The following is a 19,719-nucleotide window of genomic DNA, read 5'->3' as shown; positions in this document are numbered from 1 at the left end:
CCACAGGGAACCTGCTTCCTTTTGACTGAGGAAGCCACCAGACCCCTCCAGGAAGAAGAAGGAGAAGAAGAAGAAGAAAAGCAGCAGCGACAGCCAACCCAGGCTGGCGTTGTGATTTTTTTGGTTGAGCCATGGGAACACAAGTGCTTGCTGAAGGAAGGAAGAGGAGACCAGCGAGGTTTTGCCACGTTGCTGAGGACCATCCTGCCTGGTTCTTTACTTCCAGCGCCCGCCGACCTTGCCCTTGGCTCCTGCCTTCTTGCTGCTGCAGTGGAGAAGGTAAGAAAAGCACATCAGTGGTGTGAAAGTGGTGGAGCTCTGCACCCAGAGAGTGGTACTGACTCCTAGATTAGGTTGGAACTGCTTTTGGTTCTCAAATGTTGGGCACACCCTGCCACAGAGCACATCCTGAGGCAAATGTTGTCAGTGTTGTGACAGAAGATTCCTCCTTGGCCTCCTGGGGAAAGGCCAGGAAAGAGGTGGTGGACCCTTCTTCCTGCTGTATCAGGACAGAAGTCCAGGTGGTCTCCCCACTAACTCAGAGGACTATCTGGTTACAGACTTGACATTCCCTGACTTCAAATCTGCTACAATCCAAATTTTGAGCTGCTTCTGAAGAAAATTTCCTCCTTGTCAGGGAGCTCTGGTCAAATTCCCCAGATGCTCTGGTCGTCTAGTCATGGAGGCCAAAAGCTGAGCAATAATTCAACTACAACTAAGAACTGCTTTGCTCATCAGGAGAACAGGAGCCTCCAAAACAACTTCTCAGGCTTCCCCATCTTGCTGGAGCAGCCCAGCTTTGCTCCCCCACGCCAAGCCCCCCGAGGCAAACCCTCAGCAGAGGGACACACAGACGGGCAATCCCCCATGCAAGCCACTTACCTTCTGCCCAGGAAACACGCCTGGAGTCCGAGAGGGACCAGGCGTGACGTTAGTGGGGTTAGATTCTGCACCAGCACCTCGGTTTTCGGGACTTGGCCCAGCACCAAACCTTTCCACCTCAACACACGGTGGGGCTGCTGCTTGGACCAAGGCACATGCAAACTTGGGAGCAGAGCAGGGGGTTAGGGGGCCGAGCACAAGGTGGAGGAACCTTGTTGTTGACAGAGAGGCCTTCTGGAGAAGCCCTGGTTGCTCCAGGGAGGAGAAGAGGGGATGAAAAGTGGACAACACGTCTGGGGGAGTGTGTGGTGCTGCCCTGGAAGAGCCCTGGCTGTGTTTGCAGGAGGTAACACGGACAGACACACAGTGAATACTTTACCTTGTGACCAAGTTAGACTTGGTCTGCTTGAAAAAAAATTGACCTCTTCCATGAAAAAAGAGCACAGAAATTTCTCCTTAGCTTAAATTCCTCTCTGTGCCCCCTTTTGCCAGCCTTGCTGCAGGCTCAGAGCTCAGTGTGGGGAACTGGTTAGCTCCCCAAATGAAGGCAAAGTCCTTTTATCTCCACAAGTGCCTCTGAGGTTTGATGTCCCTCACCTTTCGAGCGTGCTTAAGGAGACTTAAAGTCTGAAGCAAAAGGACCAAAAATGATCCTCGGGTATCGTGCTTTGGAATGAGAACATCTAGTGGTGAGAGAGAAATTTAAGGATCCAGAAATCTCACTGTCTGTGGGCTTCTTAGCGCCAGCTTTGCAAAGGATGTCCAGAGAGGATGTTGTGTCTTTTTTGGGGGAAGGAGCACGGAGCAATGACACGGCCTGTTGGGGGTGGTGTAGTCGTGCCCCTCTGGGGAGCAGCAGCCCCCAGACAAGACCCTGACACCCTCCTGCAGCTCCACGTCCTGCTGAGCTTTGCAGGAAGTGCCACGGGAAGGTCAAGCTTTATGTTGGGCATCTCCAGACCACTGAGAGATGTCAAGTTCATCCGATGAGACAGGGTGGCTTGGGGGAGTGCCACCCACAGACCTCACCAGAGGCCACCACATCATTCCTGCCATGGCTTGGCTGAGGAGATGCAGAAACACAGCGAAGATCAAGTCCCACCATTGGAGACCTCTCCTCCCTTGCAGTCCCTTCCCAGTGTCTGTTAGTTTTCTACGTGCTCTAGCCCAAATCTCTCAGAATTTCACTATAAACACCTCGAATAAAGATCTAAGACTCCAAAAAAAACCCACCTAAGGACACACGACTCTCGTGGGAAGGCGAGTGGGAGAGAGAGGAGTGAAGAAAACCCTCACCACAGTAATCCCACGATGTTAGTCTTGTTACACACCATTCTCACAGTCTTGGCAACCGTTTGTTTACCCTCTGTAAACAACGGTTGTACTCCCTGAAGTATTCAAAGCACCTCCAGCGGGGTGTTTGAACAGCCCAGCAACAAGCAGAGGGGTTGGAAAGAAACGCGGTTCTTTCTTGTTAGCTGTTACACTTCAGCTTCCCCTTTCATTTTCTCAGGGTGAGGCAAGATGGGAGTTGCCCCTTCCATCTCTAACCTCGTTTCATTGCCACCAGAAAATGAAACTGGCTGAAGGGATGGCTTGGAACACTGAGGAGATATCCCCAAGCCAGGAGCTGGCGAGGGGATGGGGGTACTTACTGCTTCTGAGCCTGATCGATCCGGTTCCTGAAGGTGATAATCTGCAAACAACATACATGACCAGGGTTTTTAGAGACAGAGAAACCTCCTTCCCTCACCGAGAGGGGAGTTTTACCTGCTGAAGGGCTGGAAACGAGTCCCTGTGGTAGGGATTAATACTTCCTTTGAAATAAAAGCTCAGCCTCGCTCGGAGGAGAGAAGTGTTGCTCCTTGGTCATAAATCTGGAAGCCTGATTCACAAGTCGAGGTAAAAAGCTACCATTTTATAGCCCTTATCAGAAGGGTTCCAACACAGGAAGTCACAGGAGAGTAATTTGTATATGTCAGACTCTAGGCAAGTGAACCCTGGCCAGCTGGAAAGCTTCTGGATGGCTCCATCACCCTCACCTTCTCACTCTTCCCCTGCTCCTACACAGCAGGAAGTGTGGAAGCTCGAAGAGCTTCAGTGGTCTCTGAATAGGGACCTCAAGAACACAAGAGGGGTGTCACATTCTGCTGAGGAGCAGGAGGTGAGGAGCTTGCAGCAGTCACCACCTTCCTAACCACTCATCTAACAAGAGAAGAAGGGCCTGAAGAATAAAATATTCAAGGAGAGCTTCAGCAACGAGGGGAAAAATTGAACTGAGAGCTCTGAAGACCTCCCCAGGTTGATGACTGGAAGCCACTAAAAGTCTGTCCTACAAGACAGAGCATCTCTTTGTTTAGCCGTGGGTAAACTCCACGTTTCCACCTGGTGCTCAGGAAAACAAACACTTACCTTGCACAGGATGAGCACCTCATGGCCTGACTCAGCACCTCAATCCTGGCCCACAGCCCTGGACTCGCTACTGAAATCCTGGGACTCTTCCAGCTCAGGTAGTGGAGGAGCCCACAGGAGCTGGGGTGTGACTGAGAGCCCTCTTTTACCCCTTCATGTCTCTAACCAAGCCAGGGTTCCACCCAGTTTTCCTGGGGTGTAAAATGTGCTTGCCAAGAGGCATGCTTTACTTCTGGCTTTTGATGTGTTCCAAAGTTCTCCACCACCTCTGCAGGTCCAAGACCCAATATTTGACTATTTAAAGCAGCACTTGACAATCCCCACGTGCAAAAAACCCAAAGTCCCTCATTCCTGTTGGCCCCACGACTGGTATTTCTTGGCTCATGTCTTTCTGTGGCAAACAGAAACCAACTAAGAGACCAAAACGTTAGCAGGAACAGGACAAGACAAGGAAGGAAGGCTCAGCAGATCCCCTGCTGTTGTACTTACTGGTGGAAGTTTTAATGTCTCATTGCAGTGGTTTGAATGCATATTTTTTGCAACCAAGTCTTGCTCCCAAGTGTGGAGGAGACCAGGCCACCTTCAGCTGGACCCAAGGACTCACAACTTACCTTCCAGGGGTGGTGACTGTGACACTCACTCTCCAACGAAGCACCAAAGAGCAACAGACACTAAAGAACAGCTCCACTCCTGTGTGTCCCAGTTCCTTCCTTTGTCTCTCCCTTGCATCCTGGCTCATGGCTCCTTCGTTCTCTATTTTCACTTACCTTTCTCCTCACTTTTTTCCCCTGCTATCCTTCATCCTTCCACTTCTCCCATCTCAGCTGTGTGTTTTCCTTGGCTCATTTGTACTTTCTCTCCCTGCTTTTCAGCAGCAGCCCCCCCATCTCTTTGTCTACTCAGAGGCTTCGTTCCTCTAGTGTGTAAATCTCCCCTGGCACTGCCTGAATTCCCATTTTCCCACACCCAGCCGACCTGTTATCCTTATCCTGCTGCTCACCACTCTGCTGGATCTGGAGAAGCATCTGCCACAAGGTGGAGAATCATTCCAATCCCTCATCTCATCCTTTCTTATGAAGTCCAGGCTGTTGCTCGTGCAATCCTAAGCCTCTAGATGCGTCCCGGGTGCATCGTGGTGACTCCTCCACTCACCCAACACCAGAGATTTGGATGAGGAATTATTTCAGAGACAATCTGGGGTGTTGGCACGCTCAGTTAGAGCCCTAATGGCTCAATGGTTGGACTGGATGATCTTGGAGGTCCCTTCCAACCTAAAGGATTCTATGATACAGCTCCTTAACCACATCCCTGTCGGACCCCAACTCTTTCCTCAAATGACCACTTCGTGTCTTTTCAAAGAACGAAAGGGGAGAGAAAAAGGAAGGAAGGGAGGGACACAAGACCCAGTTTTCTCTTTTCTCTCTGCACTTGGAGCCGAGTGCCAGATTCTGGCAGCGGGGCTCTGACCATGCGGCAGGCTCATGCATTGGGCAGCCTTTGGCTGCTGCTGTGACACAGGCAAAGTTCGTTGTACTTACAACTTGGAAAGCTCCTGCAGCCTGCAACGCATTGTTAAAATCTAAGAGAGATTGAGATAGTTACGTTGGTGTTGCTCCTTCCCTGGCAGCACGTGTCTGTGGGATTGCGAATTGAAAGGAGAGCGAGAGAGAGAGAGATCCAGAAGGATTTCTCAGCCAGTGGAACCTGATGGAGGTGAGTGCAGCCCTGTCCTGAGACTGTTTGTGAAGGAAACACGTCCACTTTGTTACCACAGGGCACTTCATTCAGCTCCTCCTGTCTGGAGGCAGTTTTCAGTGGCTCCAGACAGCTCAGTCCACAAGGAATCGCTCTGGGAGGGGAATAAAACTTACAACGTTCCAGGGTGGAATCAAAGATGGATTTAAAGCTCTTACTTTGCAAGGGGAGATGAGTGAACTGAACGTTACTGAATTTTCAGGCCACGGGTCCCTACAGGTAAACATGAAGTGGGAAGTCTGTTTTCCATGGGGATTCCCTTTCCACAGGGCACTGAAAACCTTCAGAGCGTTCTCAATTTCAGCCTAAAATGGGAAATCCGGTCTGAGGATGTACATTAGGGGAATGTAGTTCCAAAGGATGAGTTTGGAGACCCAAATGATGTCACCACGTGGTTTTGACCAAAGGAGTCACAGAGATTTTTTTACCTTTTGGACCCAGTGCTGTTAAAAATGGCTCTTCAGCTCACCTCATATTTTTTCCTCTTGATCTGCTCTGTAAAGTCATACTTCTCAGTCTCCAGCTGGTACAGCCAGTCCCACAGTTCCTTGGCCTTGTCCCTGTGTGTTTGTGGGGAAAGGGGGATGGGAGAAGCACATCAGATCAGGTTTTTACTCACAGAGCTGTGCCAGAAGCATGGTTGGGTGGCTTCTCACCTCAGCTTGTCTTCGTTGAGGTGGTCGATGTTCAAGGGCTTGCGCCTCTCTGCCAGGACCTTCTTCTTTGTCTCTCTGGCCGTTTGCTTCTTGCCCCTCTTCTGATCAGCCTGTTTTCAGAACATCAATTCACGTCAGACTGCAGGAACACGGGCTGGGTGAAGTGATTGCAGTGACAGAGCATGCGAGACAAGCTGCTAGGGGTACAGGAGGAGGGAAGTTGAGCTGCTGTCACAGCTTTGTCACGAGACTGTCCCCAGCCAACCCCGTGGTTTATCATTTCCATGCTTAATCTGCATGCTTTTTACCTTAGCCAGGTAGCTGCTGTACGTGGCTCCCATGGAGGACAGAGCCTTCTTCTTCTTGAGATCATCCTCAGCTTTTCTCTTGGCATCTTCTTCCTCTCTCCGTGCCTTTTCCTCCTGGGGAGGGCGACAGACAGAAGGAGGTTACTCTGGGGAGGACTCACAGCTCCCCCAGCAGCCAGCGTCACTGCAGGGGAGGCCACCAGATGAGCACGTTGATGAGAACTGGTAGCTCCTCGTCCCTGCCTTTGCTTTCAGAAGGTGGACATCTCTTCTTTGGACTGAAATGGGCTGAACCTGTAGGTTTTCTGTCTATCTCTAGGGATCTCCTCCAGTTTGATGCTGAGACAAGGAGAGACTCACCGCAAGCCTCGCCTGGCGCTCCTTCTCCTTCTCAGCCCGGATTCTCTGTTGCTCTGCCCTTTCAGCTCTGCGTTTCTCCTGCAAGAAGCAGAAGAGTTGAGTCATCATCGTGGTTTTATCTACTTCCAGCATTATGCCCCACCACCAAGAACTTGGGCTTGTAGAGCATGAGCCACCTACTCCCTTGCCAGCACATGCAGAAGGGTCTTTTGTGCAGTTCCCAAGGGACAAACAAGAGGCTGAGAGAGAGGAGAGCTGTGAGGAGAAGCCTTTTGGGGGTGACTTGGGCAGTCACTTCTGTACATGACAGTACAGCTTGCTGCCAAAGTCCATCTGCCAGCAGCAGATTGATGGATCCAACTCCTCATCTACAGAGGACCTCTTGATCTAGTACAGGGGAGTAGTAGTAGGACTCACAATCCTCTCCTTGAGGGCAACCAGCTCTTCTTCTTCCTTTCTCCTGGCTTCAAAGTGGCTGTCAATCAAGGCTTGCAGTTCAATCAGGTCTTTGTTCTGCCTTTTCTTTTGGATGTCCTAGAAGAGCAGGAAAAAGCATTAAGTGAGCCCATATTAAGTTCCCAGCACTCTACTGGGTGATAAACAGAGAAACAAGACAAAGGGTCTGCAGATACTCATGGAAATCTAGGGGACTGATTTAAATGGCTGTTGCTGCAGGTTGGGGACAGCCAGAGACTCATCCAGGTGACAGCTGGGACCTCAGAAAGGAACAGAATCCTTTCCAGAAGGTATTTGGATCTCTGTTTATTATGAAATTATCATTAGGTGTTATCATTTTAGGTGGGATTCCTCAGCAAAAGGTGCACGTAGACCTTTATTTCAACCTTCCAGCTCTATACAACAATGGGACAGTGGATCTGAGAGCTCCTAAAACACTCACTTTGTCCTTTCTTCATATATTGACTTCAAAGATTCAGGAAGAAAAAAAGAAATATATGATTTTAGCTTAATCAGATCCACAGCAAACGCCTCCAGAGAGTTTCAGGGAGCAGAGAGTAACTGATCAGCTGCAGCAAAGCATCCAGACCTTTGTCCTTGACTTTATCCTCAGCACTATGCAGTACAGGAGGAGTTGTGGGGTTGCACACGTGTATGGCTCAGGTACAGACAGACAAACACGGCCAGTCTCAGGGATACTTACATCAAAATCAACTTTCTCACCCTCCGGTATTTTAGGAGCAGTTAGTCTGTGAAGAGTCAAAAACAAAACCAAAAAAAAAGGAGGAAAAAAGAAAATGGGGGAAAAAAAAGAGAGAGATTTTCATTTTAATGAACATTTTAAACTCACACCTCCTGCCCTGCCCTCAGGAGCAATGCTGACCAGGAGGAATGTTGATGGAGATACAGTGGGGTCACAGTCAATGGAGAACTCCAGAATGGCACTAAGTGACCACTGTCCTTCCTGGGAGGTCGTGCAGGGCTGGGAGTCACTCCCCAAGCCCCTTTTCATTCCCAAAGCCAATGGTCATTCCCTACCACATACTTGGTCCACCTGCTTTCTTCCAACCTAAAAACTTCTATGACCCTTATAGGGTTGGACTTGATGATCTTACCAATCTTTTCCAACCTAAAAACATTCTATGATCTGTATGGTTGGACTTGGATCATCTCAAGGGTCTTTTCCAACCTAAAATTCTAAGGCTGTTGGTGCAGTGCTGCACACTCCTTTCTGGGCAGCTGATGGAGTGGGAAGGGAAGGTGCTGAGGCCCAGAGCCAGAAGGTCCATGGAGAACCTTAGTTGAGCTCCAGTCATCCCAGACCAGCACTTCCCACCCTTCCTACTGTCAGTGGTCCTGGATGGAGGGGTAGTTCCCCAGCCATGGCCTCTCACAGGGCTCCTGTTGAGCAGCCTGTATCTTGGGGGACCACAAGACCACTGGATCTTGAACACTTCCCTCACTCTCTCAGGAACTACCTGAAGACCTTGGCCATGAACTACTGCTAAAGAATCCTCTGGCAGAAGCAGAGAACTGTTGGATGTTGCACAAGGCAGGCTTGGAGAAATCCTTCTAGTGGCCTCTTGCCTAATAGACAATCTAATGGCTTCTCCTAGATCAGAAAAATGGTGCCAGGGGCTTGGAAACTCCCTGCCCCTCATACTTACTTTATTCTGGGCTTCTCCTCTGTGTTTGGAAACACGGAGCAAAACAGGAAGGGGAAAAAGAGGGAGAGCAGTTAGATCAACAGAAATCGTGCCAGCTGGTAAAGCAGAAGGAGGGAAGGGAAATTTAATCTTAGGGGGAACATCCCAGAGAAACTGGTTCAATCTTAAGCACTTCCAAAAGAAACACACATGCTCCCATCCCCCCTTTTGCTAGGAGGGAATCTGTTTTACCCTTGAAACAGAATTTGGCAGAAAAAAAAAAATCAAGAGACCGTATTAAAGCCCCAAATGTAGCAGTTGGAAAGCAGTGGTTTCACAGAAAAGCCAAATGGTTTTTCTGAAACCATCCTGAGCACAGCTCTGAGGAGGACAGCTGGGCTGGAGGGCAGGAGGTTCAACCAGCACTGGTTGTGCTGAAGTCAACCTGAATTCAGAGCCACGCCAACCATAACTTGGCTTGGCCAACTTTGCTCAGATGCCTCACGTGGAGGCCAGGAGGGGAAAAGCTCCATGACCCACGTTTTCTCCAAGGTCATTGACTCCCAAGAGAGCTTAGGGCACATCTCTGAGCTGCTTTGGTGCCGTGGGGGGAAGATGCTTCTTCTTCTTCACTGTGTGGTGCTCCTCAAACCCAGCTGGGGAAGAGCATCCTCTGCTGCTGAGGTACCTCCCAGATTCCCCTGGGTGTTACTGGGAATGATCTTTCCATCTCCAGGAGAGGTCTAATGCCCTGAGAGGTGGAATCACCATCACAGGGATGGTCAGCTTGGGCCTGTTGGTAGCCAGAAGTGTTCCCCTGCCACAAGTGACCTTTTCCTGGCTCCCAAAAATCTCCTGTATGATGAGTTGCTTGCGTAACGTTTGTGCTTGTGATCAACTCCCTTCCCCCTTGAGGAACTGAGGTAAAAAGCTCACAGCCTGTTGAATCTGGCTTAAAAAAAGAGCCAGCTTTGTAAAGCCAGAGTAAAACGAGCCCTGCTATCCATATCATGATATAGAAAGCTCTTATATGGTGTTTTTTCCAAAGGCTTATTTGCATCCAGCCAGTTTGGGAGTGATGGAAGGAATTGGGAATGGCAAATGGAACAGAAAATTTAAAAAAATGAAATTAATCATCATCAAGGGAAAATAGCACAAACTGATAGTGGGGAATATTGAGTGGAGACATCAGCTGTGAGGCTAAAAAATGGAGGAAATGGCTGGAAATGGGTTCTTGAGATAATTAAAAGGCAAGAGAGAGATGTGAGAGATCACAAAGAGATCAGAAACCAGCCTTGCCTTTCTCTAGCACATTCCCACACCAGCTTCAGCCATGAAATTTTGGGGGATGTGCTTTTCTTCTTCACTGCCTCCCAAACTATCCCTCCGTTGAGACCTCCAGAAGCTGGAGCAGGGCTAATAAAATTAACAGCCTGTAATTAGAAACATCTTTTAGGGCAGTCGTATCAAGGAAGCCACAAATCACTCCTGAAGGAAAAAATACCATTAGCCAACAGAGTAATTCTCTATTTCTCCAGTTATTTCTTTTGAAATTATTTGGCTTTTCTAATAGCCAGTGAGCTTCTTAGCACGTTAATTAAATTGGTTTTTTTCAATGATTATTATTTTTCATCAGGAGACAACAGAAGCAGTCACAATGAACCAGTTTTTCAGGGATGTTTTCCCACCCAGGGTTCCCTTCCCTCCTGGCAAACCCAGATCATTTTCAGAAACATTCTTATTTAGCTTAAAGCTGCCAGTTAGTAACACTTCAGAGAGAGGGGTGGGGAAACAAGTAGGCAAGAAATAACGACTGGGTTTTGTTTGTTGACCTTGGTTGCCAGGATCGACACCTGTCTGTCAATAAATGTGTGAATTTGGTTTTCAGCTGCCACCAAATCAGCACTTCCAGCTTAATGAACCCAACAAACAATTGTAAAAAGAGAGAAATGAAGGTTAGTCGTTCTTGGGATAAGAAATGGTGGTTAGAATATTTCAAGGTACCTCCAGAAAACCAGAAAAAAAGGGGATGACAAAGAAGTAGGAGCTTATGAAGAAAAAAAACCAACTAAGAGTAATAAATCTGCCCTTTGCAGTGCATGACCCAGCCTTGGTCCAGACTGTATGCACCAAAAGCAGCCCAGGGATGTGATTTATTTTGAAATACCCCTTCTTTCAAGCTACTGAGTTGAGGAACTGGGCCAAAATTTGTTGTCAAGCAGGAATTGTCAGAGGAAATTCCTGCGGAGGATTTTTGACTGACCTTCTGGTCGTTCTGCCCATGAACCATGGGGCTGTGACAAAATCCCCACGTCCAACCCTGCCAGAAGGGGGCAAGAGCCACTGGAAATCCAAGTTCACTGCCCCTGGAGATCAGAGAGTTTCTGGTTTCCAGAAGAAGGGAGAGTACACACCAGCATAGACACAACCATGCTCTCTCCTGCCCAATCCACGAGGTATCCACACCGTGCTCCCCCTCTCTGTGCATCCATCTGAACTTCTGTGACTTCAGAAATCCCTAAAATCCCCCCTCCTTTAATCCCACTTCTCAGAAGCAACGTGTCTAACTCACACTGTGTCCTTGGCCAGGGAGGGGAGGGGAAAAAATAATCAAGATGCTATTAAAAATGAAAGGAAAGAAAGAGGAAAAGGAGGAGAGAAAGGGGCTCAGAAAGGTCCTCAGGGTATTTCCCTAAATAAGGAAAAAAAAGCCTGAAAATGAACAAGAAAAAATTAAAACAAATGAGGAAGAAAAAAAAAAACAAAAAAAAAATACAAAAGGAAAACAAAACCAAAGAAGGGAATAGAGAAAATGCAGAGTGGTCTCAAGTGGCGTTGGGCTTTGTCTTTGGAAACAGCTGGCCAGATGTTCTGGCAGTCAGGACACACCCGAGCTCCTTCAAAGGCCTGTAAAAGTCCAGGAGAGTTTCTGTCTATGAGCTGGGTTTGAATTTAGCCCTGAGGGGATGCTCAGTTATCTTCACCACAATCCAAAGAGACCTTGCAAATGTTTAGATTTGGTCCTTTCAGGTGAGTCTTCTCCCCACCCACATGCTCCAGCACCCACTCAATGGAGCATCACAAACACATTGTCTTAAACCCACTGCTTGGAATAAATTTATTCACCTGCTTGATGTTCAGCACGATTTTAAGTGCATGGCTGGAGCAGGAGTTGAAATATCTGTGGATATTTCTAGAGACAAGCCTGGAGACCAAGTGCCCCTGAGGCTGGGTGAGGAAGACACGTGGGTGCAGGTCTCAGCTCCATTTTCAACCACACCAATGTGATTTAAGAGACACTTCCCTCATTTCTTGGGTTTTGCTCCTGAGAGCTGTCCCACAGCAGGTTCTAGCTAAAAGACAACTCCAGGACAAGCTTCTAGAGCTTGGTTTTCACCATCTACCATCCCAACGAGGATGGACAAGCCCCCTCAACACAACAGTGATCCCCCCACGGGTGGTTGGATGTGCACAGTGAGCGATTCTTTGTGGCAGAGGTGCTTTGGCCCAGTTCCTGAGTTTAAAATCCAGTGAGGCACAAAAAACAAATGCAGAAAAGAAAAGGAGTGAGGTGTTAGAAAGATGACTTGGGTGTCTTAACACCGAGCTACCATCATAGTATGCTCCTTCTTCATCAGCTGCTGGTTGAAGGATAAAAACAAAAGAGAAGTAGTCAATCCACAACCACCACTGTTCTCCTCAGAGCAACTGTCCCCCACTCCCTCCCTGCTATGCTGGGAACCTCTGGAAATGGAGCAAGAAGAAGAAAAAAAACACCAAAAAAAACCCAAAACGACACTTCTTTTGGTGATTTGATTTGGCAAACGCACAGCCCTTTGTTCCAGGTTCATCCAAAGCCATCCAGAGAGACCATTTCCCTCCCGTGCTCTTGGCCAAGGTCAGTGTTTCTAACCCTGCTTCCCCAGCACTGGAAAAGAAAGAGGGGAGGGAGTCTGTAGGTGCATCACATACCTTCCTCATGGGCTTCCTCCGCTGCCATCGTGGTGCAAGCAGTGATGGAAAGACAGGAAAGAGGGGAAAAAAAACACAGAACAGATATTTAAAGCTCTTGGAAACCTGAGAAAGAAACCAGGGAATGCACAAAGGGTGGGAAGGGAAATAAAGGAATTAAAAACCCCAAATCCTAAAGGAATTAGTGAATTAAAGCAGGGAAAAAAGGAATCTGGAGAGGCTGTCAGGAGTTAAAGGTGCTGTCAGGTTAAAGCAGCAGTAAGGGTGGAGATTAAAGGAGAAAAGGGCTGCAAGTGATCACTGTGGTTAATTGTTTCTCTTGGTTTGTTCTCTTCTACTAGCCCAGGACTCCTGTTCTCTCTCACACACACACACACACACACTCCCGTTGGAGTAAATCAGAAGTCGTCACATACCTGGCTCATGAACTTCAGCTGGGAAGTGTCATGGAACAAGATGCAATGGAGAAAGGAGAGAATGAGAACGAGAAACTGGTTATTTCACACCAAAAAAAAGAGCTTTGGAGCCAAAGGGGCCAGGGGCAGAGGGGGAAAAAGGGGAGAGAGGAGCCGAGCGAAGGAGGAAACCTGAGGTGAAATAAATTAATTGCATTTAATGCAGCATAGGAACAGAAGTCACGGGAGAGGAAAGGAATTCAGGCAGGTGGAACAGGCAGGTTTTGGAGAAGAGTGCCCTGCTTGGGAAAAAAAACACCTTCTCATTGTTACATGACCAAGCACAACCTGACACGAGTGTACCGAGGCCGTCCTCGATTTGCCATATGCACATGAATACAGTCAGCACTCCCTCAGCACCACTGGATCCATCCTTTCCTACAGCAGCATTTCAGTCCTTCCAAACAAACCCAGCTGGGCTGGGAAACCTTCTGAAATCCCTGCTGTAAATCAACGTTCAGCTCCCTTCCCCAAGAAGAAGCTCAGTTCAAGTTCATCTCCTCCAGATCTATGGCTCAGGCTGTTTTCTTCCTTGAAGACAACTCTGATGCCTCTAGAAACCTACTGCTGCTCTTCACCTCTATTTTTGCAAGGGGGAATTACAAAGGGATTGCTTCAGAGGAAGAAAAGGTTCATTAGAAGTCCGTGCAGGTCTGGATTTCATTCTCCTGGTGGTTTTTAGGCAAAGCAAGAATCGATGGACGAGAGGGATTTGCAGGGTGGATTTTGCTTTTCAGCCACACACACACACACCCCCCATGGGGTATTTTGCAAAGCAGGCATAAAAATAATGCAAAAAAATCTCCCAGTATTTATGCCGTGGACAGTCAAGGGATCAAATTCTGCCCTGAGATTTGAAAGGAAGTTTTCCCTCTAAGAAAATTGGTTTTCATATCACAGGGCAGAGTTTAACCCGCTCCACAAGGAGAATTTTGGCTGAGTTACTCTTTCACAAAGCATTTCCCCTGGGTTTTAGTCAAATTTTTCATGCAACAGGTAAGCTTCCTCCTCCTTACTGCTGGTTACTGAGGAAATAATTATATCCAGCTCTAAAACCCAACCACCCCAAGGCATGCAGGTGACAAGCTCTTATTAACAGGGAGGTTGTGATCTCCTGTCACTGTCCGTTCACTTCCCACTCCCACCATCCCAGCAGACAGACACTGGGGAGTTGAGGAGTTAAATCACATACCTGGAGGGGGGGCTTCATTTAGTAGTAGGAAGTGTCAGGGGAGGGGGGAAAAATAACATAGGAAAGGAAGATAAAATTAGAAAGAAGTTATTCAGGAAGGGATCACCTCAAATTTTGGTAAGATGGGGTTCAAGGAGTATCATTTGCAGAGTGGGTTATAGGGAGAGAGCGTTAATAAGAGTGGAAAAGGAGAATAATTACAGTGGGGTGTGGAGGAGATGGGGAGAAGAGGCCATAGAAGTGAAAGGAGAAGGGAATTTGAGTGTTGATGGATGCAACAGTTCAAATCATGCAGATAGAGGAACAGGGGGCGATGGGAACGCTGGTGAGCCTTAAATTTGAAAGCAAGCTTCTTAAAAGGGAACCCCTTGGTTACAATTATTACACTTTCCTTCAGAGAATATGAAATTTAAGGAGTCTTAAGAACAGATTGATTCTTCATGACTGGTTTCCTTCAACATCTCCAAATTCCTATGCACGGGGATGCTTCAGATGAACCCATAGGAATTCTGACACGGGCGCTTGGTTAGGTGGAAGGTGTCAGCAGAGGAAAAGGAAGGAATTAGAGGAAGAATCCCCCAAGAGCAACAACTCTGGGCCAAAGCTGTGACTTAGATGTGTTAGACAAGGACAGGGTCAACAACAGAGAGACTAAAGAACGTTATTCAGACGTTATGATTATGAAAAGCTGAGGCCAGTCTCCCTCTGGCATAAAAGTTTTCTTTTAAGCTTGTCATATTTCTCTCTTCTTCCTCAACTTTCCTTTTTATGCTCCAGAGGGAAGAGAAAAACACGAGGAGGTCTGGCTTAATTGCTCATCAGATTGCATGAATACAAATGTCAAGCTCATGTGCATGTCATGAGCTTGAGACCAACACTCTGGTGAGATGAGTTCAACAAATACCAGGGAAAAGAGGCGGGTGGAGCAGCTGGGATGGTAGCAACGACCTTTAACTGCTGCAAACCAAGCTCAGAAGACCCTTAGGAGCAGATGACAGGCATGAATATGGTTCCAGAGAAGGAAACGAGGAGCTGTGAGAGGAGGGGGGAGGTGAGAAGCAGCACACAGAGGAATGTTGAAGCCTTAAGTCATGCCCAAATCAATCGGATGGCTTTCATTTGTCACTCCAAGCCTGGCAAAAGCCCTGACCTCATCTAAGCTCAGAGGCTGCTCTCGTTCTGTGGAAAGGGTTGGGGCTGGGTGGCCTCCAAACCTCCTTCAAATGGCACAGAGTTATTTCCAGGCACTTCAGAGGATGCTGCAAGTTCACTTTTTTTTTGCTTTTCCAGATAATAGCTGTGCTAACGTTCTCACAGGGGATGGTTCTGGGGCCAGTCAGGGGCTGTTGTTACAGCTTACACCTCAAGGTATTTATTTACCAACAGGTTATTACATTTTTCATGCAGTAATTAGCTCATCTCCTCTTTATTACGCACCACAGAGCAGAGGAAATTACTGGTGGAAGGTGTAAGAAGGCTGCAAGTTACAGTTTAGCATTAATTTTTCATTCCTATCTGATTTCTTCCACCATCTTTGAATCCCTGAGTATAATACTAGAGTTACTGGTATCCTTTCCCAACAGAAAACACAGTCTCAATTAAATTTCAATCTTTCACGTAGATTTAGCTAAGGTTGGGGTTCAAAAAACAGCAACAGTTTCACAGCCATAGAAGGTTGCATGGATATTAACATCCCTAGAACAAAACCTTCCCACGTTGCCTCTTGTGACAACCTCTCACTCCAGATTTGTCCTTGCATTCCACAACAGATACACCCCATGTTAGAGAATCCTTCAGGCTGGAAGAGACCTCCAAGATCATCAATTCCAACCATGAAGTCAAAGCCTCAGAGGCATGGAGAAGAAAATTTCAATTTCAAAATCTGGAACTAGCCCATTATGGGGAAAAATAGAAAAGAAATCAGGCGTTGGCACAAGATTTTTTTCAATTAATTAAAACTACTATTCATTAACTGCCAAACAAGGTGTTCCTCTTTTTTTTGTTGTTGGTTGAATAGTTATTTTGACCCAATTGAGAACCTGACCCAGATTGTGAACTAACCAAGCAAGAACTGAATTTTCCAGCACACAATAACCCTACAGATTGAGGCAGAGGAATTCAGAAGTCACATACCTGGTTCATGGACTTCTTAAAGAAGGGAAGGAGCAGGGAAGGAGATGCAAAGAAAGATAAGAGAATTAGAGCAAGGAAAAGAGGATGATTAAAAAAAAAAAACCCCAAACTTTACACTTTGTGGTTTTTTTAGCCAGGGTGGAGGGGTTAAAGGGATAAAAAAACCATTAATAAGATTAAAAGAGTAATAGAGGGCATGGATGCCAATTAGGAAATCACAGAGAGGAAAGGAGAGGGGGTGTTGGGAGATAACAGATGCAGAAGACTGACATATATATTCATGAGATTACAGCCCAAGAGCCATTGGTACCCTCTAGTTGACAAAAACATTGACTTGCTATCAACCAAGCCCATCACCTTTAGGTCTGACTGTGCAAAAAGGGTGCAGACGACCCGATTTGATTCATGTGCATAGAAATCCCAGCCTCTGGGGGAAATCCATGGGCTGGCAGAGATCCCCTCCGTGCCCAGGATTTCCCCACACACTGCTCTGGGGAGGGGGGCACCAGCGTGGCACTGCTCTCCAACCTGCAGGATGAGGTAGCCAGGGGAAAAAAACCTGGCTGGACATGCAGGGAGGGGGGAGGCACAGGGGTGAGTGGAAGATAAATGGGTTGGGGTTGGCAGGTTGATGCTTTAATAAGCAGAATTGGCTGTTTCATTAATCACCTCTAGATTTCAAGTCCCATTATAAAAGCAAGGAAAAATGCAACCCTGCTACCCCCAGGTTTGCATCATGCACGTTAAGCTCAAAAAAATACCCACAATTACATGCACACAGCTACAAATTTGCCCTGAATTGGCCTTTTCTGCAAATACTTTGCAACCCAAACAGGGCCACGTGGGGCAATCCTTGGCCCAACAGAAAGCTGGGTGTGGTGTGGAGTCACTCGTGACTTCAGGTGGAAGTCTCTCCACGTTTTTTAAGCTAAAAGAGGAGATTTAGACTAGAGAAAAGGAAGAAATTCTTTTCATGCTGAGGGTGGTGAGCTCCTGACCCAGGTTGCCCAGAGAGGTGGTCGCTGCCCCATCCCAGGTGAGGTTGGATGGAGCTCTGAGCAACCTGCTCTAGTTGGGGATGCACGAGATGACCTTGCAAGGTCCCTCCCAACCCAACCCAGTCTGATTCTATGGACACACACTGCTGCAAAAGCAAGTTGTGGCTCTGCAGGGTGGCAGAGGGACAGGAGGACAAGGTGGCATCACCACAGGGCACGGCTGCCCCACCTCCAACCCCCTGCATGGCGTTGGCACAGCAGTTAGTGCTTCTTCCTCCTCATGCTGCTTCTCCTAGGAGAGCCAGGCAGCCCTCAGCGAGCATGCAGAGGGTATTTTTGCATCCTCTCCTCTTCAACCACCTCCAGAATTCCTGCCCACCGTTCCGGGCAGAAGCAGAGGAATTCACAAGCCATGGCACATACCTTCCTCATGAGCTTTGGTGGGTGGGAAGAGTCACAGAGCGAAATGCAAAGGAAGATGAGAGAGTTAGAAACACCAGAACAACTTTTGCACTTGTACAAAACAGGCAGGAGGGAAAAGCCTGAGAGGATATTGCAAGGAAATAAAATAGATATGGGAAAAGCAGGGCTGGGAGTAAGGCTACAAATGCTCTGAGATACTAAATTAAAGCTGATTTAAGTGGCTGTATTAGGTGACATTTGTCTTACACACACATCCCTGCAGTCAGGAGTAAAGCCCAAAGCAGCTACAGCCCTGATGCTCACCCAAAGTGGTTTTACAACCTGAAGCCAGCAGGTTTTGGGTGGCCCCGTGGCTGCCCGTGAGCCAGGGGCCTACAAACTCCATCCCACGAAAGAAGAAAACCACCTTGACTCGTTTGCAAAGCTAAAGCATCAAACTGATCCCCAGCTGCTTCCTACAGCAGGGTTTAAAGTCAAAACAGGGCAGGTGGAGAGGCTGCTGGAGGAACATCAGCCCAGTCAAGGAGAACAAACCCTCCAGGCATCGATTCATTGATCACGGGCTCCTCTGTACATCATCCAGAGGTCCAGACCCACCAAAAACGGGCCAAAAAAAGCTCCCCCAGGGAGACCCACAGAACAAAAGCTTTTCCACCTTCACCCTTAGAGAAGTTTTACATTTCCCAGCAGTTTTCACACTGCTTTTTGTTTTCATGCAACAGTCACCACGTAGAGCATTGGAGGTCCAGACAGAACACGAATGAAGTACAAAAAAAATGAAGCAGTGGCCAGTTTTCTTCTGCATTCCTGTGTCTACTTTTCCCTCCTGTTTCCTCTTCCCATTTTATGGCTTCCTGGCTAACCCAAAACTTACTCTAAAAGCCAAGAATTCGGGAGCCACGTCACATACCTGCCTCCTGAGCTTCTTTAGGTGGGAAGAGCCACAGGACAGGATGGAAAGGAACATTAGGAGAAACACATTATTGCATGGGCTGATATGACACAGGCTAAAAACTCTGTTAAGCCAGAGGGAAAAGTTTTATCCTGGTAAAAGAGCCACTAATGACCAGGAGGGGAAGGAATTTGAGGTTGGGAAACCACCTCACCGTGGGAAGGGAAGAGGCAAAAACATGTCAGGGAAGGAAAATCTGGTGGGAAGCTCAAATCCCACATGCTGAAGTTCTCCCCAGGTCCAGTTTGAGAACCTGGAACCTGCCTGGGTGGGGTTTATGGCAAGCTCCAAACGTGGTGGGAGATGTGGAGAGGCTGGGTGACCACCAAGCCAACATCTACCAGACCTTGCACTGAGACCATTCCTACACATTAGCCTGTGGCAGAGGTGGTGGTGGAAAAAAAAAGGTAAAATAATGGGGTCCTGCTCCTCACAGCACCCTTAAATCCCCCCCAGCACCACCAAGGAGATGGTGGGGAGCAACTGGAAGGTGATGGCACCTACCTGCTTCATGAGCTTCATCAGGTGGGACATGACAGGGAGCACGAAATGAGATGGAAAAGGAGAACAGTTAGACTAAAGAGCTTGTGAATGCAACAAGGGGGTCTCAAAAAAACACAGAGGGGATGAAAGAGAAACAGAGGAGATGAAATGGAGCCAGGCAACCAAGACACACACACAGGGACGAGAAATGTAAAACCTTGGATGCTGGAAAAAAACCCTGCAGACCACTCAGAGGGGGTCTCCTGGGGTGTTAGCAACAGGTCCACCCTTGTTTTCACCCCTGCCCGTGGCACAAAGCTTTGCAAACGTGGAACCAACCCACCCTTTGGCTCCTCGCCCCCACAGCACCACCTCCCAACCCTCTGGAGGGCAAAGGGTGGGTTCCTGTTCCAGCCTCAGTTCTGGTCCCACCTTCCAGAAGCTGCCTGCAGCTTGGGGAGCCAGTTGGAGGTGGGATGTAGTTAATGAGATCTGCAGTATTATTGGTGATATTATATATAATTTGATATATTATAGTCTATCCTTTATAATATATACAATATCTTATATATAATATCACATATCCCAGAATATGTGCTTGGGGATGGAGGGTTCCACACGGACCTTACCACAGAT

General features: G+C 47.7%; 1 protein-coding gene across 1 annotated transcript; it reads right to left on the bottom strand.

Moving 5' to 3' along the window:
• Positions 1 to 216: 216 nt before the first annotated feature.
• On the bottom strand, positions 217 to 12,881 carry TNNT3 (troponin T type 3 (skeletal, fast); the record flags this gene model as incomplete). The annotated part of the gene is made up of 10 exons (XM_008945945.1): positions 217 to 265; positions 2,538 to 2,578; positions 5,519 to 5,609; positions 5,706 to 5,815; positions 6,014 to 6,127; positions 6,374 to 6,451; positions 6,791 to 6,907; positions 7,533 to 7,578; positions 8,497 to 8,515; positions 12,864 to 12,881. Coding segments are annotated over 10 exons (683 nt in total), but the record flags the coding sequence as incomplete, so codon positions are not given.
• Between the last annotated feature and the right edge of the window lie 6,838 nt (positions 12,882 to 19,719).

The sequence above is a fragment of the Merops nubicus genome, unplaced genomic scaffold (assembly GCF_000691845.1).
Source record: "Merops nubicus isolate BGI_N331 unplaced genomic scaffold, ASM69184v1 scaffold8968, whole genome shotgun sequence".
In the NCBI taxonomy this organism is placed as follows: Eukaryota; Metazoa; Chordata; class Aves; order Coraciiformes; family Meropidae; genus Merops; species Merops nubicus.
This window is presented reverse-complemented; position numbering and strand designations above follow the sequence as displayed.